The following is a 27114-nucleotide window of genomic DNA, read 5'->3' as shown; positions in this document are numbered from 1 at the left end:
CAGTGATCCAGAACTGTCCCCAGGGACAGCAGTCTGCTGAGGAAAAGGCAACTCTTGGCTGCGTGCCTGCTGCCACTCCCCACCCATCGCCAAGGCCTGATTTCCACCGACCGTTGACTGCCCTCCCCAGGGTGGTCTCCTGGAAAGAGCTCTGGGGTGCGTGGCTAACAGGCTTCTCCCAATTCTGCATTATTCCAGGTTATCGGCATCTTCAGCTGCGAAACCTCCACAATGAAGTCTTGGAAATCTCTAGTTTATTCATAAACAGCAGAAGGATGGAAGAAAACTCCTCCAGCAGTGCTGTGCCGGCCTCTTTGGTAATGAAGTTCTATTTCACTCAGCACATTTGCAAGGATTGCTACACTGGGGATAGGCTTTCTTGCAGCACAGGAACCTGGTCCATTAGAGTTATTAATTAGGTAGCAATGGAAGTAATAGTAACAATAACATCCAGCCCTTCACACTTTCTAAGTACTTTCCACCCATACTGACTCAGTTAATCCTCTCAATAACTTTGTGAAATAAATATTGATACCATCTCCACTCCATAGATGAGGAAGGTCAGAGCTAAGATATCTGAGGTCACACAGTGATAAATCCAAGTTATTCTAGTGCCAAAGCCCATACTCTTTTTTTTTTAATTTTTTATTTCTTATTAACATATAATGTATTATTAGCCCCAGGGGTACAGGTCTGTGAATCGCCAGGTTTACACACTTCACAGCACTCACTATAGCACATACCTTCCCCAATGTCCATAACCCCACCACCCTCTCCCTACCCCCCTTCCGTGGTAACCCTCAGTTTGTTTTGTGAGATTAAGAGTCTCCTACGGTTTTTCTCCCTCCTGATTCCATCTTGTCTCATTTTTTTCTTTCTTAGCCCCCTAGCCCCCCACTTTGCCTCTCAACTTCCTCATATCAGAGAGATCATATGATAATTGTCTTTCTCTGACTGACTTAGTTCACTCAGCATAATACCCTCCTGTTCATCCATGTCGTTGCAAATGGCAAGATTTCTTTTTTTTTTTTTAATTTTTGATTTTTTACAAAGTCCATATTCTTAATGAGTACATGATGGTGCCTGCCAGGGAGGTGAACCCAAAATAACAACATGGGGAAAAGACTAATCAAGCCAAGCTTGGGGAGTTGCACCATCGGCCCTCTTGGAAATGGGGGAGGAACACCACAGAGAGGAGCACCATTGCAGACTCTCCATCTTAACAAGCTCCCCAGGCCCACTGAAGTTCGAGAACCACTGGACCAGCACTCACCCCAGTAATGCAGGGTTGTTTACTTAAACAAGTAGCACTGCTTTAATTAACTGGATGATTCCATGACCTTGCCCTTTAGAGGTGAATTTTAAAGGGTGCCTGATGATTACCTCTTTACATGTTTGATAACCCGTTCACCATTGGAGCAATCTTAACCTTCAACATAGCGCTAACAACCTGTGGAAAGGCACTGTGTATGCTCACAAATGGCACTGGCTTGACCACTGCCATGGGCTCCTGGCAATCCCCCAGCTCTCTTCTCTGCTTCTCCTCCCCTCACCTCGTCACTATCTTCTTTCTCTGTCCTGATCTCATTTCCTTCAGTGTGTGGTCAAGGTCAAGGACAGCACCTTGGCCAAGATGGAGGGATACTATTGCTGGTACGTGGTCGGAGGACTGGGAAGCAGGGGCAGGGCTGCCTGGTACCAAAGGGCAAGAATCACATGTTTTCACTGAGGAGAGGCAGGACTTTGTGCTGGATTCAGGGTCGGTCGTCCTCGAAACCTTTTAGCACTGAAGATGCCACACGTGCCGTGAATGAACCACTATTCCTCACAGCACTTCTGACACCAAATACATGGTGTCTTCCCAATGCTCCTTCAGCTCTAACACCAGCTGGGTGTCCTGCCTTTTGATTTAATTCTGACACCATCTACCTGGACTTAGCATTGGATCCTGAAGTTAAGGACTATCCCCACTTCAGGTGCCAGTGGCAAGTGCCAGGCTGTCACTGGTACTGCTGACTGACCAGTTATAAATTCAGGAGTTTTCCACAACTCCCTCCCCAGGTTCAAGAATTTTCTACAATCACTCATAGAACTCAGAAATGTGCTTTACTCTTACCAGTTTATTATGAAGAATACAACACAGGAGCAGCCAAATGGAAGAGATATATGGATCAAGGTCTAGAAAGAAGGGTGTACAGAGCTTTTCAGCATCCTGAAGTGTTCAGCAACCCAGAAGCTCTCAGAACTCCATCTTTTAGGGGATTTTATGGAGGCTTTGTCCCTTTTCCAGGGAGAGAAATAATAATAAAATAATATTTCCAGGGCCAGGCATAATGTCAAAATTCAGCTCTCAGTAAATTTTGTATTTTGAATGAATGAATGAATATATCTTAATACAGAAAATGCTCAAAAAGTTTTATAAGGGGGCTCCTGGGTGGCTCAGTCATTAAGTATCTACCTTTGGCTCAGGTCATGATCCCAGGGTCCTGGGATCGAGCCCTGCATCGGGCTCCCTACTCAGCAGGAATCCTGCTTCTCCCTCTCCCATTCCCTCTGCTTGTATTCTCTCTCTCTCTCTTTCTCTCTCTCTCGTGTCAAATAAATAAATAAAATCTTTAAAAAAAAAAGTTTTATGAGTTACACACCTCCCCAGCTCTTCCTGAAACAGAAATGCTTTTCACATTATAATTATTTGTGTGCCCAGGCAGCAAGCTCTCCAAGGATGTAATAGTCTATTTATCATCTTACCATCCAAAATTCTAGCCCAGGACCCTAAAGAGAGATGGAACTCAGTAGACACTGTTGGAGGTCAGTTCATCAGAAGTAACACGCATTTCAGATGATATTAGGTCTCCTAATTAGGATGTAAAGAGTCACTACTATTTAAAATAAATTATTATTTTGGTAGTATATTGCTAATATCCTCACTAGACTATTAGGGAAGATGCACCATGGCCTCTTCAACCACAAACAGAAGCATCCCGTTATAGAAGAATGGTCTTCTTTTGCATTTATGTGTCCCCCTACAGACTTCTAAGAACTAGTACTTCTGTATTGAATATAGCCTGGAAATAACACAAGAATTAGAGTGAATAAGAAACCATGTGATCTTCCTTGCAGATGTTTAATACAGAAGAAAGAAAATGTTTGCAGACTCACAAAGTCACAGTGCATGGGGTCCCGGGTCCAGAGCCCTTTACTGTTTTCTCCATAAATGGTGGCACCAAGGCAAAGCAACTTCTCCAACAAGTAAGTCCAACAAGCCCATGGTTGGGAGAATCCAACATATATATATATATATATATATATATATATATATATATGTGTGTGTGTGTGTGTGTGTGTGTGTGTGTGTGTGTGTGTTTGTGTATATGCGTAAATGCATGTGTAAACACAAAAGCATACATAAAACACAAAGTTCATGGTGATGCGCTTCCTTTTGATTATTTGTGTAATTCAACACCAAGATCCACCCTAAGAATGATCTGGGAGAACTTGGTATACCACGAGACAAGCTAACCTGTAGAAAAGGATTTTTAACACATTAAAAACATGGGGTTCAGGAAGGATAAAGACTAGAATGCGTGGCTCTCCAAGCATGTGTACTCCTTCCCTCTAACCCTAGAGCCAGGCCTCATCTCCCTTTTTAATGTAGAGCTTACTAATCCATCAGAATTTGCACACAAGCTGAATGAAGTCTGCTTGCCATCCTAGGAGTTAGATCAAAGTTTTAGCGCATCAGGGTGGAGCACATGGCCAAGAAGACATCTTTGGCCCTTCCAACCTTAAGCATTTATGTGCATGTTGAGCAGCCCCCTTGTCGGCCTTCCCCTGTCACTTGATCTCAGCCTTCCAGGTACCATCCCTCTGGTGCAAAGGGGCCAGCAGGGCCTGACATGAGAGAACGAGGGCCTGTTGCCCCAAACCCTGCAGCAGCCCTGGCCTGAGTCCCCTCATGTGGTCCCGCATCTGCTTGGGAACCCCAAAGATCTCTGTGGCTTTCTGTAGGCAGGGCCACTGCCCCATGGGAGGGCATGTCTGAGTGAGAAAACCGGGAACAAAGCAGCATCCAGAGGGAGGCAGTTCCTCAAAAGGACAGGCATACCCATGTGTAATGTCTTTTGTCTTTTCCTAGCACAGTGACCTAATATCTTGGCAGACTATTTTATCCCTAACCCAATTCATCCCTTTTCCTCCTTGGGAGTAGACCAAGGGAGCAGTAACCAAGAGGAGTAACCATGGGCTTTCTCTGAAGTTAGGGTGTGTGACGACAGGTAGCTGGGATCCTAGAATGTATGCGGCGGGGGTGGAGACTAGAAACCAGTGAAACCACCATATGGAATAAGAGTAATAAATAGTTCTGGTTTTGAAAGAAAGTCTCTATGGACAGGCAACAATTTGCCCAACATTTTAAAACTGACTTAAAGTCAGAGAAAACGGCTTAAGTGCCAGTTTTCATAGACTATCAAACAAAAGCAACTACCAAGACTTGGGGGAGTGGCATTTGTTTGGGGGTTTGTTTTTATCTTTTAAAGCAATCGGGCCATGAACTTCAGCATCTACTATCACAAAGTATTGTCGGGGATTTGGAGATATTAAGTAGGGTAGTATTTCCATAGACCACCCACAAAAAGCAGCCCATTACTTTATTGTCACTCCTGGTGAATAATTCCATGGATATAAAGCAGGACTGAGGAGGGAGTGAGACGGCCCTCTCATGGGGATGATGGTGCCAACTGACCCACTCCTAGAGGCTTCACATCCTGAATACCCCATAGCAGTAGCTGTCTTGCCCCCCATAGGATCCGTAGCCCAGGATCGATTAGAGACCAAGGACTGGGGTGAAGGGAGCAGCGTCTCCCTGAGAGTCTTCTGCCTCCACCGTCCTCAGCTCTCTCTGCTTTTCCTCCAAGTGAGATGAAGCAGTGCCAAGTGTTGACTCTGGTAGTTGCATCATTGGTGCAAGCTAGGAGAAGGGTGTTTGCCTAATACAAGCCAGATGGTGGCAACTTTCTCTGTCCCCACTCGAAGTTGAGCCTTTTGTCAGTAACCTGTACGGGTGGGAAGCAATGCATTAGCCAGAGGGGCCATAGTGATGGCTAGTGTTCACTGGGTTCTCATAAGTGCCTGCATCCGGCTTCATAACCGGTGCCTGTATCATAAAATGAAATGACAAGGTTGTTACTTTTACTGTTCCCATTTTATGTATGGGGAAACTGAGCCTCCAGGGGGTTAAATATCATGCCCAGCACCTCGCAGTCAGTCAATATTAAAGGCAAACCTCAGACCCAGGTCCGTCTGGCTCCAGAGCCTCATCTCGGCTGCTCTGTTTGACCATCCAGGGTCCGTCGCCAACAAAGAAAACAAGCTTGTAGGCATGGTGTCAAGAGTTCATTGAAAGGAGAATTCCCAGGAACTTAGGTCAGATGACATTAGAAGACAAGCATTTCCAACCTGAGAAAAAGGGATGATGTTGGTAAAAGCTGTGTTAGGGTCTTTGCCACTGGTCCTGAGTGACAGGATCCCAGAGAGCTAAACGCATAGACTGGGAAGCCTCAAGCTTGTAATTCAGTAGGAGCTCTCATTCCAACTGTGGGAAAAATAGTTACACTGTCTGGGGATTATGAATAAATTGTGTCGTTGCCCAGAATGAACATAAACAATCCTTCTTGGACATCAGAAAGTTCTTAGGTCTTCCAGGAAGAATTATGCAACGCTGCAGAGTAGGTCTTACTTATAAATGGTACATCAAACCTATGTAAACACTGTGAAAACAGGCTTATTTCGTGTGTGTGTGTGTGTGTGTATTTATTCAAGTATAGTCAACATACAATGTTATGTTGATTTCAGGTGTATAATAATGCAATGATTCGATCATTCCATACATTGCTCAGTGCCCACCATGATAAGTGTCTCATGAATCCCCCTTTACCTATTTCACTCATCCCCCAACCTACCTCCCTTTCGGTAACCATCAGTTTGTTCGCTGCAAAAAAACAGCTCATTTTAGGGGCACCTGGGTGGCTCAGTGGGTTAAAGCCTCTGCTTCGGCTCAGGTCATGATCCCAGGATCCTGGGATCGAGTCCCGCATCGGGCTCTCTGCACGGCAGGGAGCCTGCTTCCCTTCCTCTCTCTCTGTCTGCCTCTCTGCCTACTTGTGATCTCTGTCAAATAAATAAATAAAATCTTTAAAATTAAAAAAAAAACAGCTCATTTTAGTTTGGGGGCAGGTTAAAGATTCTATTTATTCATGAAAGACAGAGAGTGAAACAGAGATGAAAAATAGAGGGGGAGACATGAGAGACAGAGGGAGAGAGAGAGAGAGAGGCAGAAGGAGAAGCAGGCCCCCTCAAAGCGGGGAGCCCGATGCAGAACTTGATCCCTGGGATCATGACCTGAGACCAAGGCAGATGTTTAACCAACTGAGGCACCCAGGTGCTGGAAAAATAGCCTTATTTTTTTTTAAGATTTTGTTTTTATTTTTCAGAGAGAGAGAGGGAGAGAGAGCAAGCACAGGCAGACAGAATGGCAGACAGAGACAGAGGGAGAAGCAGGCTCCCTGCCGCGCAAGGAGCCCAATGTGGGACTCGATCCCAGGACGCTGGGATCATGACCTGAGCCGAAGGCAGCTGCTTAACCAACTGAGCCACTCAGGCATCCCAAAATAGCCTTATTTTGAATGAAAGTTTTGCCTTTGCTTTTTTTTTAGATTCTGACGACTGAACAAAACACCAAACCTATTGTCACAGACTATTTTTTGATGGAAGAAAAATTTTTTATATCTAAGGAAAAGAATGAATGCAGGAAACAACCATTCCAAAGAGTCATTGGTCCAGAAGAAGAGATCATGCAGATTTTAAGCAGCTGGTTTCCAGAGGAAGGCTATGTTGGCAGGATTGTCTTAAAAACCCAGCAGGAAGTAAGTGTGTCTGACACCATGACGACTCAGTATGTGATTTGCAGCCTCACACCTGGCCACCTCCCTGCATTCAGAATTTCCTATAACTGCAACTTGACTTCTGTTGTTTTTCTTAAGTAAATGTGGAGAAATGATTTTATTCTTTTGCGCGTGTTTAGAATGTTATCTCTAAGGTACGGAAATTCAGTCTAAAAGCTGTCATTTGTAAAAGAAAGGGAGCAAGAACTCAAAGGATTCCTTATGTATGGCATCAGCTGTACATAAGGAATCAGCTGGGTCCAGGATTTGATTTCATTGTGAAAAGACATTGTCGTAAGCATCACAGCACTATGTCATGCTAGTCCCGTTGGTATTTTTACCTTTGGGGTTTCCTTGCCGGCCTCTTCATGCCTATTAAAGTTTTAGCTACTCGAAGATTCTGTGCTTCTAGGCAAAACAACAGTAGTTCTTTGAAAATATTCTGTAACTTCACACAAAGCAAGAATAATCTCTCAGCCTCCGGCAGAATTAGTAAAAATTAACATTACATTCACTAACATTCCCATGGTTGTTCCCACAAAGGAAACAATTCAGTAATTGCATGTCAGTCTACGTTGGTTAACTCCTGTCTGAGTTTGTGAATGGAGCATTGATTTTTCTTTTTTATAAGAACCCACTAACTTCCCGCCATTTTCTAAAATGACCTATAAAGTCATTGCTTCACCACAGACAGTCATGCCTCATGATATGTCAATAATGAAGGAGTTGAGTCAGTTCAACCATTGATTAAACAAATATTTCCTGAGCACCTAATAGGAGCCAAGCCCTGTTCTGGGCACACGGTTGGTTCCTTTGGAGCATGTAATAGAGCTTGGTTGGTAAAATGCCCATCAAAGGTCCATGGTGTTGGGATACAGTGGAGATGAGAAAGAGCCAGTTTTCAGCATCATGTGCTACATTTTCACTGTGCACTGAACTGTGGAGGTGGCCAAGAGCTCCAGCTCTTGGCTCCAGAGAGCTCCAGCATCTGCTCTGGGAAACCAGAGCCTCTGTCTTTCCTCCTAACCTTGCCTTAGACCATAAAAGGACACTTCAGTTAGGCACAGAAATGTAATTGTCTCCCAATCCTCCCCTCCCTATTGGACTTACACGTTGCAGAGACAGTTAACAAGCAGTTCTAGTAATTACAGCTTTATGAGAAAATATCAGAGGGCTTAGCTGGACTTTGGAACTCATGTTCAGTTTCTCTCTACATTCTTCCTTTTTATTTCCCATTGTCTTACCTCATTCTCCAGCTACCTATAAAAAAGTATCTAAGTGATTATGTCAACAAGTGAATTTTCAAACCATATAGTTGCATAATGATTTACAGTGTTTAAAGTTCTTACTTACTGCTTTTGAATGATCTCGTGACAGAATGGAAACCATTTCACACATAAGGAAATGGAGGTTCACAGAGGTTAAATCATGACAAGGTGAGACATAGAAAGAACTACATCTGTGGCTTTCCGGTCAGTGTTGTTGCCCCATCCTGTGCTCCACAGGCTGGTGCTGAGCCAGCCCTCTGCAGAGGACACTGGTGCCCAGCACTGTGGAGACAGCAGGCAGCAGCAAGCAGGAGAGAACATGGACCGGCCGTTGAGTGTCATGCTGGGGAGGTTAGGAATGCCCATATGTGGGCGCCTGGGTGGCTCAGTGGGTTAAGCCGCTGCCTTCGGCTCAGGTCATGATCTCAGAGTCCTGGGATCGAGTCCCGCATCGGGCTCTCTGCTCGGCAGAGAGCCTGCTTCCCTCTCTCTCTCTCTGGCTGCCTCTCTGTCTACTTGTGATTTCTCTCTGTCAAATTAATAAATAAAATCTTTAAAAAAAAAAAAAAAAAAAAAAAAAAAAGGAATGCCCATATGCAATTTAAAATGTGTCTGAGGGTCGCCTGGGTGGCTCAGTCGATTAAGTATCTGACTCTTGGTTTAAGCTCAGGTCATGATCTCAGGCTCCTGGGACCAAACCCCATGTGGGGCTCCATGCTGAGGATGGAGTCTGCTTGTCCCTCTCCCTCCCCCTCTGCTCCTCCCACTTCGATCCTTCCCCTTCTAGCAATCTCTCTCTAAAGTAAATAAATAAAATCTTTAAAATGCATATGAAAACAAGCTGTAGAGACCCCAGGAATAAATATTTCATAAGGGCTGGTGGAAGAGATGCATTTTGAAGCGTCAGGGGGATAAATTAGAAAGGAAGGCTAACAAGCATTTTTCTGAGGGAGAGAATACAGCAAGCTCTCCTACACAATGCTTTTGTGGGAAGGAGATTTTTTTTTTTTTTTTAAGATTGATTGTATTTATTTATTTATTTGAAAGAGAGAGTGAGTGAGAGAGAGAACACAAGCAGGAGGAGGAGCAGAGGGAGAGAGAGAAGCGGACTCGCCCCTGAGCAGGGAGCCCCATGTGGGGCTCGATTCCGGGACTCCAGCATCATGAACCGAGCTGAAGGCAGAAACATAACCGACTGAGCCACTAAGCATGGGGAGATTTTTTAAATGACTGACATGTGTCTGCTAAGAGAACAAATTACATTTAAGTGTTTAGGTTGATCTGGTGCATAGTGACACACAGTAAATATTTACTGACTGAATGAATGAATTTAGCAGTTATTGAATGCAAGCAGATACAAGCATAGTTGATAGATTTGGGCTATAAGTATTTCCATGTATTTCATTTTGTGGAACTAGTGAGATAAGTATGCAGATTGCCTATATATTGAAAGTCCCCAAACTGCCCTCCATGATCTCTGACCTCTGTCTGCCTGCCTGCCTGCTTTTTATAGTTTTCTTGTCTTCTGGGTTCTCAGGCTGTCAGGATCACATCTTCCTGTGGTCAGTATGCCCTCCTGGGCTACCTGCCAGACTTGAAATCAGACAGACCTTGCTCTGCCACAAATTAGATGACCCTGTACAGCTCATTTAACTTATGTAAAACTCTGTGCCCTAATTTGTAAATCTGTAAGAGAAACTATTCTGCCTGATTGAAAAATATTGCCATGAGACTCACGCCAAACTTACAGACAATATGTAAAAAAATGCTTAATAAGCTATAAAGAGCTACAAGTGAGGGCCATTGTTCTGGTGTAACCTGAGCCTTCCAATATGTGGGCAGAAAACTCCTTGGAAATAAATAAGTTCTGAGTAAGGCTCCAAGGAGCTCTCTTAAAAGTAATGTTTATTGCATAGTTATTGAGGTATTTTATGTGTCCATTAGAACCTTTTTTGGTTTTTTTATGCTTCTTGGCTTCCTGGTTTTCAAGATACGGATTATAAATTATGTCAGATGAATTACCACCCAGCCCTACTCTCCAACTGGCTAAATATATTTTGATCAACATAGTGACGTATTACACAGCTAAATATCTAGGAATTGGACCTAAAATTGAACTAAACACCACAATCTTTTAAGTGGGGACAAAAAAACAAGTTGAAAAACATTATATGGAGTTTATATAATAAAAATAGACAGTAACTCTCCCCTCCCCAACACCCATAAGATAACAAATGGGGTCCAAAAACATCAGTCCTGAAAATTGTAGGAACCATGATTGCAAGATTAATGAAATGATTGGAGTGAGCCTGGGGGGCTGGTTGGCAAGAAGCTCCAGGAACCTATTCTTTCTGGTCGTGGCTGCAGTTTGGCGCCACCTGGTGGCATTCAGACTTCAATATTGCCCGGGACAATTCTGGGCCATACCGCTGGTTGGAACCTCCAGGAGAGTGGCAGTGATTCTTGGATTTTTCTGGTTAGTTAGCATCATTTCAGTGGCTTGATCTGAGGAGATTAGGCCAGGAGACTGTTAGAGATCCAGGGACTTTCCTGCTAAATGCTCAGCTCCTGGGATAGAGCTGACCTTCCCCCTTCAGACCACCCCCCACCTTGCGGAAGAGAACTGTAAGCTACCTTTCATTTGAGAATGGCGCTAACAAAATCAGGAGCCATTCGATAATCATATTATACCTAAATTCACATAATTGCAGGGTTTCATTGTATATATTTGTTCACACAAAAATACATAGATCATGGGCGCCTGGGTGGCTCAGTGGGTTAAGCCGCTGCCTTCGGCTCAGGTCATGATCTCAGGTCCTGGGATCGAGTCCCACATCGGGCTCTCTGCTCGGCAGGGAGTCTGCTTCCTCCTCTCTCTCTGCCTGCCTCTCTGCCTACTTGTGATCTCTCTCTGTCAAATAAATAAATAAAATCTTTAAAAAAAAAAATACATAGATCGATAGCAGATGTTTAGAAGCATATATAACCTAACAACAGTGGGGTTTTTTGTGGAGAATAAGATGAGAGGGGAAGAAAAAGCTGATGATGGGGAAAGTTTGACTTTTTATTGATATATTTCTATACTCTTTAAAAATTTTAATAAGATTCATATATCTATAGATATATCTAAATATATATTTAATATATAGTTACATGTGTAAAATTTACTGAAAGCCGAGTCACCAAAAGCCAATTAAACTGATGACCAATTCTCAACACTTACTGAGAATTTTGTCGATATTCGTTGCAGTGTATCCTAACCTTCAGCCTTTTCACTGCTGGTTCTGTCCATCCAGTCTGGCTGAGAGTCTGTTTGCATGTTTCATTGTTCGAATGTCTAGCATTCCTTAATTGCCCAAGGCCTGTGTAGGGAATGGATGGGCTCTCTCTTAAATGTAATTCACGGTGTTCTTATTTGGCTTTTGGTCATTGGCAATATGGTATGTTGTCCTTTTACAAATGTATCTACAGTTGACTTGGACTCTGTAGTATATAGAGATCTACTGGCTCACTGTGAGCCAGACCTTATCAGTCTGTAAACATCAGCAGAAATACCTACATTACTTTCTTCCTCTCAGAAGACATGGATATCCTTGTAGAATCATTTATGAACTATTAACTCGTATATGAAATAGAAAGCTGAGAAATAGTTCCCACATTGCCCAGATACAGCTCACATTTTCGCTGAGTTTTTCTTTCTTTTTCTTCATCATTTTACCATTTACTCATACTTTCTTTCTTTTTCTAACATAGAACCTAGAAGAGAGAAGCATTATTCAAGATGACAAGGAGGTGATCCTGAGCTCCGAGGAGGAGAGTTTCTTTGTCCAAGTGCATGATGTTTCTCCAGAGCAACCTCGAACGGTCATCAAAGCGCCCCGTGTCAGCACCGCACAGGATGTCATTCAGCAGGTGAAAGCCTCACCCTCGCTCGCCTCAAGTCGGCTCCTCACTGTAAACCACTGGCACAAATCAGATGTCAGCTCATTTTATGAATGAAGTTCTAGACCAATGGGTATCTGAAAAGGGAGATTGTGCCTCTAGATTAGGACATACTAGTTCATTCCTTCAGCAGACATTTGCCTGGTATCTATCATGAGTCCCACTTTCCGTGAAACTGTTGGGAAAAGATTTAGGAGGGGACTCCACAGAGGAGTAATTTCATTGTCCCAGAAATGCCTAAGCCAGTCCCTGGTGACTGTTTCTGAGATTTTACAGAGGACATGCCGGAGGCCTTCTCAGGCCCTTTCCCTCTTCTAAGTCATGCTTCTTTGTGTACATGTTTCGAAGGACTGTATCTCCTTCCTTCAAGTCCCGTCATGGTTTGGGTTTATTAACTACCCATTTGAAAAGTGGTAGAGCATAATAGTTAACAGCACAGACTCTACATTAAATTGCTCAGTTCAGGGGCACCTGGGTGACTCAGTGGGTTAAGCCTCTGCCTTCGGCTTAGGTCATGATCTCAGGGTCCTGGGATCAAGTCCCGCATCGGGCTCTCTGCTAAGCGGGGAGCCTGCTTCCTCCTCTCCCTCTGCCTGCCTCTCTGCCTACTTGTGATCTCTGTCTGTCAAATAAATAAATAAAATCCTTTTTTGTTAAAATAAATAAATAAATAAATAAATAATAAGTTGCTGAGTTCATATCCCAGCTGTCCTTCTTAGTGCCTCAGTTACGGTGGTGTGCTGGTTAACTGGCTCTCTTAAGGAAAAAAAGAAGAAGAAGAAGAAAAAGCCCAACTGGTTTTTAGTGTTGGCCAGTTTCTGTTGTGTGGAGAGTCCCACCACATCTGACCTCATTGGCCCAGTCCTTTTGGCTCCAGCACACATTATTATATCCTATGTGGTAAGCTACTACCTCCACAATGCAGAGACTGTGTAATAGTCCTTTCCACACAGGGTTGTGGTGAAGATTAAGTCAGTAAATACACGTAAGATGTACAATGCCCAGCACCTGGTAAGCACTATTAGGTGCTATTTCCTGCCGCACGATGGCATGGTTAATATTTGTCTCCTTCAGAGTCCAGACCTATGTTTGTTTTTTTCACCTTTCTCTCCCCCAAAGTACAGTATCTGGGACACAGAAGGCCCTCACTAAGCATTTGATGAGCAAATAAATGCGTACGTGAAAGACGATCTTATACTAAATGAGAAGGGAGACCGGGTAAATTACTAAAATGTTCTCCACATCCAAAAACGTGATAGAGGGGCTGCCTAGGATCAGGGTTCTGTTCCTCCCGGTCTGTGTGACCTTCATGTCTATGAGCTTTGGTGCTCATAGACCCAGTCCACGTCCATCTTCTGTTACTCATTAGCTGTGCATTCTCTGGAGTCTGCTTAACCTCTGTATTGTTTCCTTGTCTGAAAATGGGGCCGTAATACCTACATCACGGTCTGCTGTGAAGCCCAATCAGGTAACCTGGGAGAGCATGTTACAGGCAACAACTGTGCAACCATGGGACGATGCAATCTGAGATAGATCCCCCTCCTCTAAAAGTCTGTGACATCTTCCCGCCTTCAGGTTTCCTTCAGAATGAATGCAAGTGTTGGAGATACTGTGTCTATATTCAGTGGACTATAACTTCTCTTTCAGACCTTATGCAAAGCCAAATATTCCTATAGCATCCTGAGCAACCCCAACCCGAGTGACTATGTGCTTTTGGAAGAAGTGGTGAAAGATGCTACCAAGAAGTCTTCTACCCCGAAGTCCTCCCAGAGGGTTCTTTTGGATCAGGAATGTGTGTTTCAAGCCCAGAGCAAGTGGAAAGGTGCAGGAAAATTCATCCTTAAGCTAAAGGAGCAGGTGCAGGTAAAGTTCAAAGTTCTTTTCCTCTCTCCACAAAGCATTTGATACTCATAACCATGTGGTAATCAAATCTGGGAACTTATGAAATCTAGGAGAAAGGTTCTGAGTCAAGGGTTTAGTAGGGAGAAAATAGTTTGGCTTCACTTTCACTGCATAAAAAGAAATGTACTCCACTGTGAGTAAGTAGTCTTGAGCGAGGGCTCCTTCAGCACTTCTTCCCAAAATTCTACCAACTAGAGAGGAAGAGGAAAGGGATAGTGTGGCAGATGATTGAGGATCCTGGCTTTCACCTTATACCCATGGAAGGTTCTTTTTTCCACAGGCATCCAGAGAAGACAAAAGAAAAGGCATTTCTTTTGCAAGTGAATTCAAGAAGTTCACCAAGTCAACTAAACAGCCCCGAGGACTCACATCATCTTCTCAGGTCTTGGCCTCAGAAAGTGTCCAAAGCAAGGAGGAGAAACCAGTGGGCAGCTTGCCCTCCAGTGATGCCATAGACTACCGACAATAACCGAGGCTGGCATGTTTTACCCAGGTAGACTGAGTCACTGTGTCATTCTGAAATGGGGGCCCACTGTGTAAGGCATAGCAGGCCCAGAGGACGATGTCCCCTGAAGGCAGATGAGAATCGTACCTAAAAAATAGGAAAAGGGTTTTGAAGATCCATGTGCCTTCAGCATTTTAATTTTATTTTTTTTAAGATTTTATTTATGTATTTGACAGAGAGAAAGATCACAAGTAGGCAGAGAGGCAGGCAGAGAGCGGGAAGCAGGTTCTCCACTGAGCAGAGAGCCCGATGCGGGGCTCAATCCCAGGACCCTGAGATCATGACCTGAGCTGAAGGCAGAGGCTTAACCCACTGAGCCACCCAGGCGTCCCATCAGCATTTTAATTTTAGACCAACTGGTTTTGTAGATAGCCTAACGAAGGTCCCAAGAAGACAACCAACTTGTTCAAACTACTACATCAGCCTTATTTTATCAGACCTGGACCTGCCTTAACCACTACTAACACAAATATTCTCGAAGGACTACTATGGGTCATTCAGCTCTCATTCCTTTGGATTTTTAGTTTCATGCTGTCCACTTTGAGGTTTGATTTAGCCTCAATAACCTCATCACGGTCTGCCTCAATTAAAAAAATAAAAATCCGGCATTCAAAACTGCATAACAGCCTCTATCTGGAAACTGCAGTGAACTCACTTCGGTGGCCCACCCACCGCTTGGTGTCCACAGGGTGAATGTCGTTCCGTCTTCAAACAAATTACATGAAACCCAATTAAAAAAAAAAAAAATTAACCTAGTTGTTACTGTTTTTTTTTTTAATTTCTTAATGAACCACCCAGTGATTATTAAAGCCCACTCCTTACCTAAGCCATTGTCGTTCTAAAATTGAGAGACTGCTACCATGGTGAAGGCATTGCTGCTTACACTGTGGGGCTTCATCGTCTGCCTTTATCAGAATCAGGATTTTTTTTCTTAAGATTTTATTTATTTATTTGACAGAGATCACAGGCAGAGAAGCAGGCGGAGAGAGAGGAGGAAGCAGGCTCCCTGCAGAGCAGAGAGCCCAATGCGGGGCTCCATCCCAGGACCCCAGGATCATGACCTGAGCTGAAGGCAGAGGCTTTAACTCACTGAGCCACCCAGGCGCCCCATGATCAGGAATTTCTTATATAAAATTGTAGAAGCTCACGATTAAAGAATTCATTGATACCTTTTGGCAGGACCTAATCTGATTTTTAAGAGCACAAAAGAAGGTCCAATACACTGAGCCTATGTTTCTACATTTAAGGAGAAACTCCTAAGATAATCAGTGCCCCGTACTACACATACAAAGCTCTTCGAAAACAACAGATGGGACCAAATACAGGAAACACCCTCCTGCAGACCACCGGCGTATCCAGCTACTCTGAGAGGTTCACGGATACATAGGTTCTGTATGTAAAGGCTCATCTGAAGGAACTCTCAGAGCCAGAGCAGCAATCCACATCACACATCGGATAATAGTGACTGTGCACAGAACACTTCTCTTTAGGACTAAGCACCAGTATTGAGCCTCTCCAGTTTTTCAGAGAATGCTTCACCTTGGCAGTGGGTCTGTGAGCAGACACTGTTAAGGACAGTAATCAAAATTCAAAATATTTTCTCAGATCAAGAACTTAATATCAAATGAATCCGAGATGTAAGGTTGTACATACCCCTCTATTCTGACCTCCATAGTGATAGTAGCATCACACTCCGCATGAACGGAGTCCTCATTGTGCCGCAGGATTAAGGAAGTCTGTAGGAGGGCAACGCCTCCGGATGTCTGACTCAGAGAAGCTTACTACAAATGAGCATTATGGGGGTGAGGGAGGGAGTGGATTTAGAAGTATGCCTTTGGACTGTATTTTCCTAAAGCAAGCAGACATTCAGAATCATTCAGTTGACCTCAGCTTTGCTTAAAGTTGGGGAAGTTTTTCTTTAAAAAACAGCTATGGTTGGAACTATGGGAATGTGACTCTCATGTTATAAACTTCTTTACAGTGTCCTCAGAAAGGGATGCTTCTCAGAAGAGATTTTCTGTGTTCACAAGAAGGCAAGTTTAGTGTTTTCGAGAACATAAGGTTTCATGTTCTAAAACTTTCACTCCTGAAGTTTTCAGTTACTCCTTAATAATTTAAGAAATCCTAAACAATTATTTACCTTACTCTTCTCTGAAACGATGCAGAATTGAAAGAATCCCACCTTTTAGAAAAGCTTTAGTTCATCTGATTGTGATTTTAAAAATCCTTCGAAAGGCTGTGGTGTTCCAGGCCAGAAACGGGCTCACGTTCCACCTCCCAGGAACACCACGTTATGACACCCCAAGTTAGTTTGTTTGTTTGTTTTTGGAAGATTTTATTTATTTATTTGTCAGAGAGAGCACAAGCAGGGGGAGTGGCAGGCAGCTGGAGAAGCAGGGTCCTGCTGATCAGGGACCCAATTCAGGACTTGATCCCAGGACCCTGAGATCATGACCTGAGCCGAAGGCAGAGGCTTTAACCCACTGAGCCACCCAGGCATCCCAACACTGACTGCAAGTTTATGGCCAAGACTCGCTCTTCTAAACCAGCCACCAGAATTATGGGTTTCTCTTTGTTGAACCACACTAAACCCTTGCTACTACACTGCAGATGTTGCTGCTCCTTCATTTTAAATATACTCACAAACCTATGTATACCACTTTACAGGTGAAGATCCTTTGGTAAGAAGTTGAAGTCAAGAGTGAACATGGTAGAAACAAATATTATTTCCTTTACCTTCATCAGACTTAAACTGGAAACTGATGATTTCTGAACTGAAGACTTCTTCACACATGATGTGAAGTCCACGCTGAGGTCAAGCAAAATGGCACCGGGCTACCTACCACCTAGTTTCCTGATGAATGCAACCAAGAAGCCCAGGAGGTGGCCATTTTATAAATGTCAGCAGTCGGAACACTGCTAAGCTTGCAGTGACGGACTTAGAACAAGGGTCAGCAAACTCTGTCCATAAAGGGCCAGACCGTAAGGATTTTAGGCTTTCTGGGTCCTTTGGTCTCCACTGCAGCCACTCAGCTCAGCTGGTAACAGTGCAAAAGCAGCCACAGACCATACAGATGTGAGTGTGGCTGTGTTCCAATAAAACCACTTACAGACGCTGAAATCGCAACTTCATGTATTTTCACGTCACTAATAACTCTCTTTTGGGTTTTTTTTCTATCACTCAAAAACATAAAGACTATTCTTAGTTCAAGAGCCATAAAAAACCTGGTGGCAGGCTGGATTCGGCACAGAGCCATAGTTTGCTGACCTGACTTAGAAAACTGGGAACAAGACCACAGAGGTCTGAAAACAAGTAAGCTAGTTCAGTCCTACACGTCATGGATGACAATTGGAAACTTCGGGGCAAATGTAGATACATCCTGTAGGAGTCATTAAAGAGTAATTCGGTGTAGGTTATGTATTATGCACCGTAGTGGACTCTTCTTTAGCATCTCTTTTTATGTAGAGAATGATGCTGGGTTGTTGTTTTTTTTTTTTTTTTTTTAAGTTTATTGCTTATGTATTCACAGATTATTCCACTTTTGGTTTTCACAAATTGAATTTAGAATGATGTATAAATTAATTACTGAGTTGTGACATCTTAACAAGAAATTTAACCATTTCTTAAAGCAAAAGTAGACTGAGCTGGTGTTCAAATTTATTTATTTTACAAGGTTTGTACTGACACTGTACTTATATATTTATTATACATAGCTTTCTTGATATCACTTATCGATTAAAAGCATTACTGGTTCTCACTTTTAAGACAAATCTAGCAACAACAAAAAAAAATGTATGCTCTGAATACATGACATGGGCCAGAATTTCATGTTAAAAAAAAAAGCTTCATTTTCATTTCTGATTAACTGAAGAGCTATTGCTCCAAGTTATAACTGCCATTTAAGATATATTATCTTTAAAATCTTGCTGTATAAAACTATCATGTAAGTATAAAGGATTCTTGTTATTCTTGGTATGAAGCAAATTATGACTTTTAAAATGTAATGTGTGTTCCTCTAAAGTAAAATTCAAATTTTACCTTTCTACCAATATTCAAATTTTTTCTTCAAATTATAAAGCACACGAAAAATCCTAACTTTTTCTTTGATAAATATTTTTACTAATTATAAAAATGAATAAAACAGTCCCCAGTTCTTTGCATAGTCTAAAATCAGAAGTGTTAAAAATAAACCAGAGAGCTTTCATGTTGTTGTAAGTTACTGACTGAAAGCCTTAATGCTATAGCCACCATTTGCTTGTCGACAGAATTCAAGCTATTCCAATTGAATGTAGTTTGCCCAGTGCTACAGGCTTCTTATCAAATCATCAATCTGTAAGAAATGCACAATACTGACCCATTTAAAAACATATTCCAGAAATACTTTATCATGCTTCTATAAAATTGGCATCTTTTCCTCTGGTTTGGTTTATCCTATATTGAAAACTGAGGTACTGCCCATACTGCCTAAGAGTCAAAATGAAAACCGTGCAGAGTAAGGGGTAAGAAGCAAGACTGGTCTCTAGGTTTAGCACTTGGCCTTGACTCTAAGCTCAAGCCCCGCCCCACCCTACCATCTATAACATAGCTGATTTGTGTGCATGACAGAATCTGAAATTCCCTGAGACTATAGTGAGACTAGGTTTCACAAGTGAATGTATTGCCTATGTTGAACCCAACTTAGTTGTTCGTTCCATTTTGCGGTGAAAGCACGTGCTCCGTTGTATCAGAGTCTTCGGGACTTTCTGAAGGACACGTTGCTCAAAATGTAAAGCACCTGCTCTATTACAACTAACCTCTATTACAACTAACTGGCACAACTTGGTGTTTGTCAAATATATGAAATTTTTACTTGTATCTTCTCTGATCTAGCTATGTTAGTATACCAAATGAAAGAAATTAACCTATTATTTAGAATAAATCGAAAATGGCCACCTCAACTCTACCCATTACCACTTCATACTTTTCAGACTCCTGAAAATCTGGGTAGCAAACTTTTATCAGTAAAGTTGATATGGAAAAGAATCTAAATATGCAAACTAGGCTTATGACAAGATTTTGAGGAAAAATATTTTAACATGCTTTACCAAAAACAAAGGAGCATGAGTTCTGTTATTGTTAGGTGATGCCAACTTTACAGCATACGTGTAGCTGGTGAAGAAAGACTAAATAAGAATCCAACGTGGTCTGTGATGCTGAAGAAAGACTAACTTCCTCTGGGTCACCTGTTCATCTGGAACTGATTGTTTTACAAAATAATGGAAGGTTGCCTGAGGTCATCAAAGAATTGAGGGTAAGTTTGAGGGCAAATCTGTAGGAAGTTAACAATACTGTTTAGGCAAAAAATGCCCTTTTAAGGGAAATGCCTCTTTTCATGTCATTCTATCCTTAGCAAGTAATAGTTACTTATAAATTCTCCAGTTGGGGATAAATGGGGGTTGCAACTCAACAAAATTGAGTTACAGGTAGTTTTTAAATTAGCTTTCATACAAAGGTCTCCCATCTCAAGGGCCTGGGAAACACTGGAGGCTCACTAATGCAGAGCCTTCCCCTCCACCCCCCACCCCCCCCCCCCGCCACGCACATACTCCTTTCTCAAACTACATCTTCCCCTTCCTCTCTTCTCTTTCCCTATCCAGTAGCTTTGTATACCTGTCATCCTCTAGGGGCCTGGGGACCCACAGGCCTTGCTTAATTCTGACAAGTAACAGAGCTTGCATTCTGCCTGGTAGAACTGAATTAACTGCCACCACACCAAAAGAAGAGTAGGATTCTTCTGGCTGGTGTCTGCTTTCCAACTTGGCAGTGAGGCAGCCTACAACCTACAGCCTATAGCTGTCTAGATGGCTGCCTCAGACCCCTAACAGTTGCTTCTCTTATGTGAGCAGCAAAGTGAAAGGATGTGAACACCTAGACCCTCCACCAAGTTATTAGAAAAGGAAGACCGCCTCCTACACAAAGACCATTCTTCGGTCAGTATTCCCAGGGTCTGGTGTGCTGTTACCAATGTGTACATTCTTAGCCATTTGAAGTGTCAAATTCCTAAAGGAATCTTTGGCTGATGGCTAAGGATTCTGACATGGAATGACCGAAATGTTCCTGAATCTCCGTGAATTATGAATCTCCATTTATAATCATGAATCTCCATGATTACCAAGTTATTCATATACATCTCTTAGATCCCAAATAGACTATGCTCAAGCAGATTTCTGAGACCTTTCCTAGGCCTCTGAACTTTGAACTAATTCACTCTGGCACCGAATTGGGTAACATTGCATTTTCTAAAATGTTGTGTGAATGATCTTAGTATGCAAGACCATGGAAGACTGTGCTGTGTCTTACACCTGTTATTACCCCCACTTCACTTTTAAGTGCCTAGCACAGTGCTAAGCACACAGTAGGTGCTCGATAGTTGTCTAGTTAAAAAATTATATATTAATGGCTGTAGCTTGTTATAGCCTCAGGGTGTATGTGGGTAACTGACTAGGATATTTAGTTCTGAAAATGAAACTCATCAATATAGGCCATAGAAGTTTATGCACCAATAAATTTCATTCCCAAATTCATAGAGCATTCAAATGCTAGATGTATATTTTTATGGTCCCACCGTGATTCTCTATGTATGTAACTAGAAGGGTAAAAGCATAATACAAGTGTGAAATAGTTAATGAATTCCTACTTTAAAACTGATTTTTCACCTACAGTTTCTGCTGCCAAAGTGAAATAAAAATGTATTTGTATATGTTTGGAAAATAAATTGTTTGTGACATGTAATGGTCACCTGTGCTCTGATGGGGAAAGACCCTGTCGTCATCCAAACACTATTCATAACATTTTTGGACCCTGTTTTGTATCTAAAATGTGGATTAAAAGCAAATATTTATGTTAAATTGTACATTCTCCTTAAATAAGCATAAAAAACACGTTTTAAAATCACATATAAGAATATGTTAAAAGATTAACATGCACTATTGAGCCCCATTAAACAGGAGTAATAAAGGAACTTTCTATTTTCATTTACATTGTGAGGGGGGAAAAAAGAGCTTTAAGCTCCAGACCAAAAGAATTGGCTTCTATAGTTTTGAAGACATAAGAGATCTATTTAGTTGGGACTGCTGTGTGTTTTTTTTTAATTCTCGTATCATAAGAATAGGAAGCAAAAAAAAAAAAAAAAAAAACCAGCTGTTTTATTCAATTAATCACAGAGAATATTTATAACTGGTTGTTACAAAAACTTATTTCACAGACCGTTCCTCGAATATGGCAGTAGCTTAGGTAAAATACTGTTTTTTAATTATATTCATAAGAACAGGACCGTAACTGTACAAAGACAATGATGACAAAGGAAAAAGAGGAGGAGAAGGAGGAGCAGGAGAAAGAGAAGTAAACGAAGAAAAGCCCTTAAACAGGCACCATTTATCCTTAAACAGAGTCAAGTCTTCAACTTGGTTTTTCCATCCAGGAGCAGTTCTTCCCCCATGACGCTCCAGAACACAGCGGAAAATGAGAAGCACCGTGAAGAGACTACAATCACATTCAACCTTTTTTTGAAAGTAGCCATAATGAACACCCTCGTTCTCTTTTACAAAGATCACATCAGGTTACTAATTAAAGTGTATCATTCAGCCAGAGCCAATGAACCTGGTATCTAATTTCAAGCTAATTTTTCTTTTCTTAAAAATCTTCCTGAAGGGCACCTCGGTGGCTCAGTGGGTTAAGCCGCTGCCTTCGGCTCAGATCATGCTCTCAGGGTCCTGCATAAGGCTCTCTGCTCAGCAGGGAGCCTGCTTCCCTCTCTCTCTCTCTCTCTGCCTGCCTGTCTACTTGTGATCTCTGTCAAATAAATAAATAAAATCTTAAAAAAAAAAATACTTAAAAAAACTCTTCCTGAAAATATACTCAAATACAGAGTTTTTTTTCATTTTCATCTTTGGTGTTACAATAAAAATACATTTATTTCATTTGAAAGAGTTTTGGTAAAGAGTAGTTGAATGATAAAAAGCAATCTCATGGTCTTGATTTTTCTGCGCTCTATGCCCTCATTTTAATCCAGCAACTATAATCCAATTAAGTTCACTCCAAAGATTTTTTTGAAACTATAACTATAACTTAAGATTACATTTTTTGTTTTGGGGGGGTTTTTTTTAGAAAGGGAGAGAGAAAGAGATGGCGGGGATGGGGGGAGAGAGAGAGAGCACGTGTGGGCACAAGCTGAGGGTTGGGACAGAGGGAGAAAAAGTCTTAAGCAGGCCCCATACCTAGCACGGAGCCCAATGTTTGCGCACACTCAACCAACTGAGTCACCCAGGTGCCCCAAGATATATATTAAGTTTTAAAAAGGCAATGTCAAAAAAAAAGGCAATGTCATTAAAAAACTTCCAAATGTGCAGGTAGATAGTTTTCAATTCTCCTTTCTTAATGACAATTTCAGAATTGGGACAGAACTCTGTGCCAAGCAAAGAAAGGGTAATTCTTCCTCCTCTGCTAATCTTCTTAGGAAGCTTCCCTTGTATAAAAAGAGAATGTCCCAAAGTAACGGTAGGTCTCTATGTCCATCGAATCAAACACAAATATAAGAGAAAGTCCAGTGACTCCTTCTACTACCGCAGTGATGTTTTCAAATATTTAGCAAAATCCAGAGGCAAGTGAGTAGTTACTTCACCGCAATGTCTTTTGATTAGTTGATTTAAATCTTCATTCAAAAACAAATCCCCTTGTAAAACTTCACTCTGAAAAAAATATTCAAAGTGACTCACATTAAAAGTTCTTGTAACATAAACAAAAGCCAAGCTGTGAGCAAAACTGAAAATGTCAACAGTAGACCCCAAACCAACATATGAAACCTGACAGTGCCAAGCACTGGTTCAGGTCCAGGACACAGCTTACATTGAACCAAAGTCTCATGACCATCTCCAGAGTCCCAACCCCAGAGATCCCGCCTACCATCAGCAACTCCTAAACATGAAAAAAAATCTCCCTATAATATATTTAGTTAAGCAAGATGGAATCAGTTGATAAGAGACATTTAGTTTTTATTTCATCTTTAAAAAAAAAGATAATGAAAAAACATCACATACCTTCTTTTTGGAACTTGAAGACTGAACAGGAGGATTGAATGTCATTGCACCCATGCTGTATGTCTGAAAAAGTTCTGCAGCTGATCTATAATCACAGAAAGAATATAAAAACATCACTGTATCTGTATAACCTGAAAATAACTGGACTGTACTCAAAGAGGACTCACTATTCTAAACCCATATAGTAAAGTACAAGATAATCCTGCTCTTGAAACCAACAAACTAACATACTGCTAAAATAAATCCTAAATACTCATGTAGTGACAATGCTCATCAATGAAATCTACCTCAGAGAGGCCTGGTACACATTTAGAAATACAGGCCTGGACAAAAACAAGGCTGAGCAGAACTCCAACTCAGTGTGATCAAATCCCAACTCAACCAGTTATGCAGACAATACGCAACAAGGTCATGGGGGCCAGACAAGTGAAGCAGAGTTACCCTCCATGGATTTCAAATAGCTCAACCCCTCAGTTATTGGCCTGGATCAAAAGCAAAGAAAGTCCATTTAGGACACACTAACCATCCATACCCACAGCATGTAAACGAATCTTCAGTGACTTGGGATTGGTTCACATTCCTGGAAGGAAATCAGCAGGGGCCTCCAAGGATTACAATTAGAGTCTCATCCCAAGCTCCACCCTCCAGGGCAAGACCATCATGAGTTTCCCTTCTCAAGCTTTCAGGATAAACCCTTTCTTCATCATCCTCCAGAGAAAGAAATTTCTGACATAAATGAGGCCCGGATCAAGATCTCTGACAAAAACATGCCAGAAAAAGATCAGGAATAAGAAAACAGACAGGTTGGGGCGCCTGGGTGGCTCAGTGGGTTAAGCCGCTGCCTTCGGCTCGGGTCATGATCTCAGGGTCCTGGGATCGAGTCCCACATTGGGCTCTTTGCTCAGCGGGGTGCCTGCTTCCTCCTCTCTCTCTGCCTGCCTCTCTGCCTACTTGTGATCTCTCTCTGTCAAATGAATAAAATCTTTTTTAAAAAAAAAAAAAAAAAAAAAAAAAAGAAAACAGACAGGTAATTGTTTTCTCCTTGTTTTCCCTTTTAAAAAACAAGGACGGAGGACAGACAGGAAGTATGAGGATGAAAAAATGGGCCACTTTTTCATTTAATAAGGCCAAAAGTTATCTTTATAATACCCAGAAGGAAAAGGGTTCATGGAAAACTATAGAGTTTCTGCCTCATTTAGAGGGAGGAAGCAGCTGACTTCTGCTGTGTAAAATATAGACCTATTTTCCTAAGTCTCCCAGTACCTTCAAGAGAAGTTGGAACTTTTAGGTGAATTTGTCCAGTATTTAAAATATAGCAAATAATTCCATTTTTGTTTAAACTCTGAAGAGGCCCAGAATGCCAGTTTGCTGGCCTACCAGTCACCTGTCTTTGATCTCCAAATCAGAGAAACCAGCAGGCTGCAAATGAGAAAAAGCTACACCAAAATATTAACTCTGTGTGGTGAGTATATTACAAGGGTATTTTTTATGTCACTTCCTTTTCTGTGTAATTGCCTCTTTTTGTAGGGGGAAAGGTCGTTATTTTTTCAACTTTACTGTACTTTTAAATTTTTCAGAATAAAAAGCTGGAAAAGGAACTTCTCTGGGCAGGGTGCTACTCCCCATCTGGAGCTGACAGTGGAGGCTGGAAGTACCAGCAGGTCAGGCCGCACAGCACCGAGAGAACTGGGGGCCCCACGGACAGGAAGCTCGGCCCCTCTGAGCCACAGTGTTGCAAAGCACTACTCTTCTCACTCCTCCCCTGCTGGCCCTACTGCAACCATTCGACGGTGGGGAGGAACCCACCGCGGCTGGACTCGTGGACATTCCCACAGAGCAAAGATGGCATTATCTCACTAACTGCTGAACCTGAGTGTCAGGGGTATGTGTTTTCACTATTCTTTCTACTTACCTTGATGTGTGAAACTTTTTATAACCAAAAAAATGTTAAGTGATTACCAAAAACACACTAACAAAATCATGGTCGGCATGTTTTCTCCTTAGAACAATTCAGGAATATGAAGTGAGACCAAATCCAGATCAACTGGTACTTTGTGTTTCAAAATCTATCACTTTCTAAAGCAGGCAGCTCAGCGTGAATAGTGACCAGGCGCGGCTTGTGGTCTGATGCCTACCTCCGGCTCAACTCCGGTTTGAGCGCTTGCGAGCCTTCGGACGGGGCTCCGGCAATCAGGTGAGCCGCAAAGCTCTGCACGGTAGGATGGTAGTGTCTCTGAAGGACAGCAGGACAGCCACATTTTGTACAGGTCAGTACTTGATAAAACACGGGCTACAGCAAAGATCTTCTCGAACACACACTCATTTTTTACAACCATGTACGTATATGTAATTCACAGTAACCACATACCCACAGAAAAAATACTCTTTGCTCCCATGATGACAACATGAAACCTGATGACCAAGCTACCAGGGACGTAGTTCAGTCTTGCTTTTATAGTATGAAAAGAAAAATCAAGAGGCTATTTCTCTTTTAGAGTGAAAAAAGTTAGCTTCCAACAGGTTTCCTGAAACACACTTGCTACAAGGCTCCCTCCAATGCGCGCGCACTGTGGGATCACTACAGTGCCACCCTCTTGAAACTGAGGGGCTACCAGCGTCTCCCTGGGCAGGACCCAATACAAACCTTCCATTCCGGATCATGCTGGGGAAAGAGTTCAATTTTCTAAACCTCACCCCACAAAAATGTCATTTTCTGCCTCCTTAGAAAATGCACCTCATCAACTTAAAAATCAGAAAGAGCAAAGTAAAATGTAGATTAGTAAAACAGGAATTCTCCAAAAGGCCATACCAGAACAAAATTATATTGAGGACTCTGGCAATAATAACAACTTGGGGGAAAAGTGAAAAACACTGCTCACAAAGAAAGGACCATCCTTACCCGTAGTGCGTGCAATTCCCAAAGTGCGGTGTTCTGAGCATTGCAATACTCGGGTTCATCCAGCTCAGGAAGGAAAACCCCACTTCCCTGAGACTCGTTGTCAAGCAACAGATCTGTTTTTGGGAAAGTCTGCAAAAATGTCACATTAAAAAGAAGTAATTAATACTGGCAAAGAATGTTATTGGGTTCTACACTTTTTTTCAAAAAAATATTTTATTTATTTGACAGAGCAAGGAAGCTTGTGTATAAGCAGGGGGAGTAGCAGGCACAGAGAGGGAGAGGCAGGCTTCCCACTGAGCTGGAAGCCCAATGGGGGGGCTCAATCCCTGATCATGATCTGAGCCAAAGGCAGATGCTTAACTGAAAGCACTCCTGGATTCTGTACCTTCATCTGAATTTAAATTTATTTTGATTTTTATGCTTAAATAAGAAACATAAGCAGAGTGCCTGGCTGGCTCAATGGGTGGAGTGACTCTTGATCTTGGGGTCATAAATTCAAGCCCCATGTTGGGTAGAGCCTACTTAGAAACTAAAATATGTTTTTGGTGTGTTTTTATTTGTTTTTAAAGATTTATATTTATTTAA

At 42.1% G+C, this 27114-nt stretch overlaps 2 protein-coding genes across 6 annotated transcripts in view; one reads left to right on the top strand and one right to left on the bottom strand.

Annotated features, from left to right (window-relative positions):
- The window catches only part of PLCE1 (phospholipase C epsilon 1), a 320103-nt gene extending 301504 nt beyond the window's left edge, over positions 1–18599 (top strand). For all 3 annotated transcript variants that reach the window (XM_059169408.1, XM_059169409.1, XM_059169410.1), the window contains 7 exons: positions 199–317; positions 3121–3249; positions 6711–6920; positions 11960–12118; positions 13796–14011; positions 14331–14543; positions 17223–18599. In XM_059169408.1, the coding sequence (XP_059025391.1) occupies positions 199–317; positions 3121–3249; positions 6711–6920; positions 11960–12118; positions 13796–14011; positions 14331–14519 (1022 nt within the window). In that variant the 3' untranslated portion in view covers positions 14520–14543; positions 17223–18599. The remainder of the gene's footprint in view (positions 1–198; positions 318–3120; positions 3250–6710; positions 6921–11959; positions 12119–13795; positions 14012–14330; positions 14544–17222) is intronic.
- A 3124-nt stretch (positions 18600–21723) lies between these two features.
- The window catches only part of NOC3L (NOC3 like DNA replication regulator), a 28094-nt gene continuing 22703 nt past the window's right edge, over positions 21724–27114 (bottom strand). For all 3 annotated transcript variants that reach the window (XM_059169413.1, XM_059169411.1, XM_059169412.1), the window contains 4 exons: positions 26530–26658; positions 25766–25863; positions 23631–23715; positions 21724–23282 (listed from right to left, as the gene is read on the bottom strand). In XM_059169413.1, the coding sequence (XP_059025396.1) occupies positions 23154–23282; positions 23631–23715; positions 25766–25863; positions 26530–26658 (441 nt within the window). In that variant the 3' untranslated portion in view covers positions 21724–23153. The remainder of the gene's footprint in view (positions 23283–23630; positions 23716–25765; positions 25864–26529; positions 26659–27114) is intronic.

The sequence above is a fragment of the Mustela lutreola genome, chromosome 4 (genome assembly GCF_030435805.1).
Source record: "Mustela lutreola isolate mMusLut2 chromosome 4, mMusLut2.pri, whole genome shotgun sequence".
Lineage (NCBI taxonomy): Eukaryota > Metazoa > Chordata > Mammalia > Carnivora > Mustelidae > Mustela > Mustela lutreola.
Note: the sequence above shows the minus strand (reverse complement) of the source record. Positions and strands in the feature narration are given on the sequence as shown.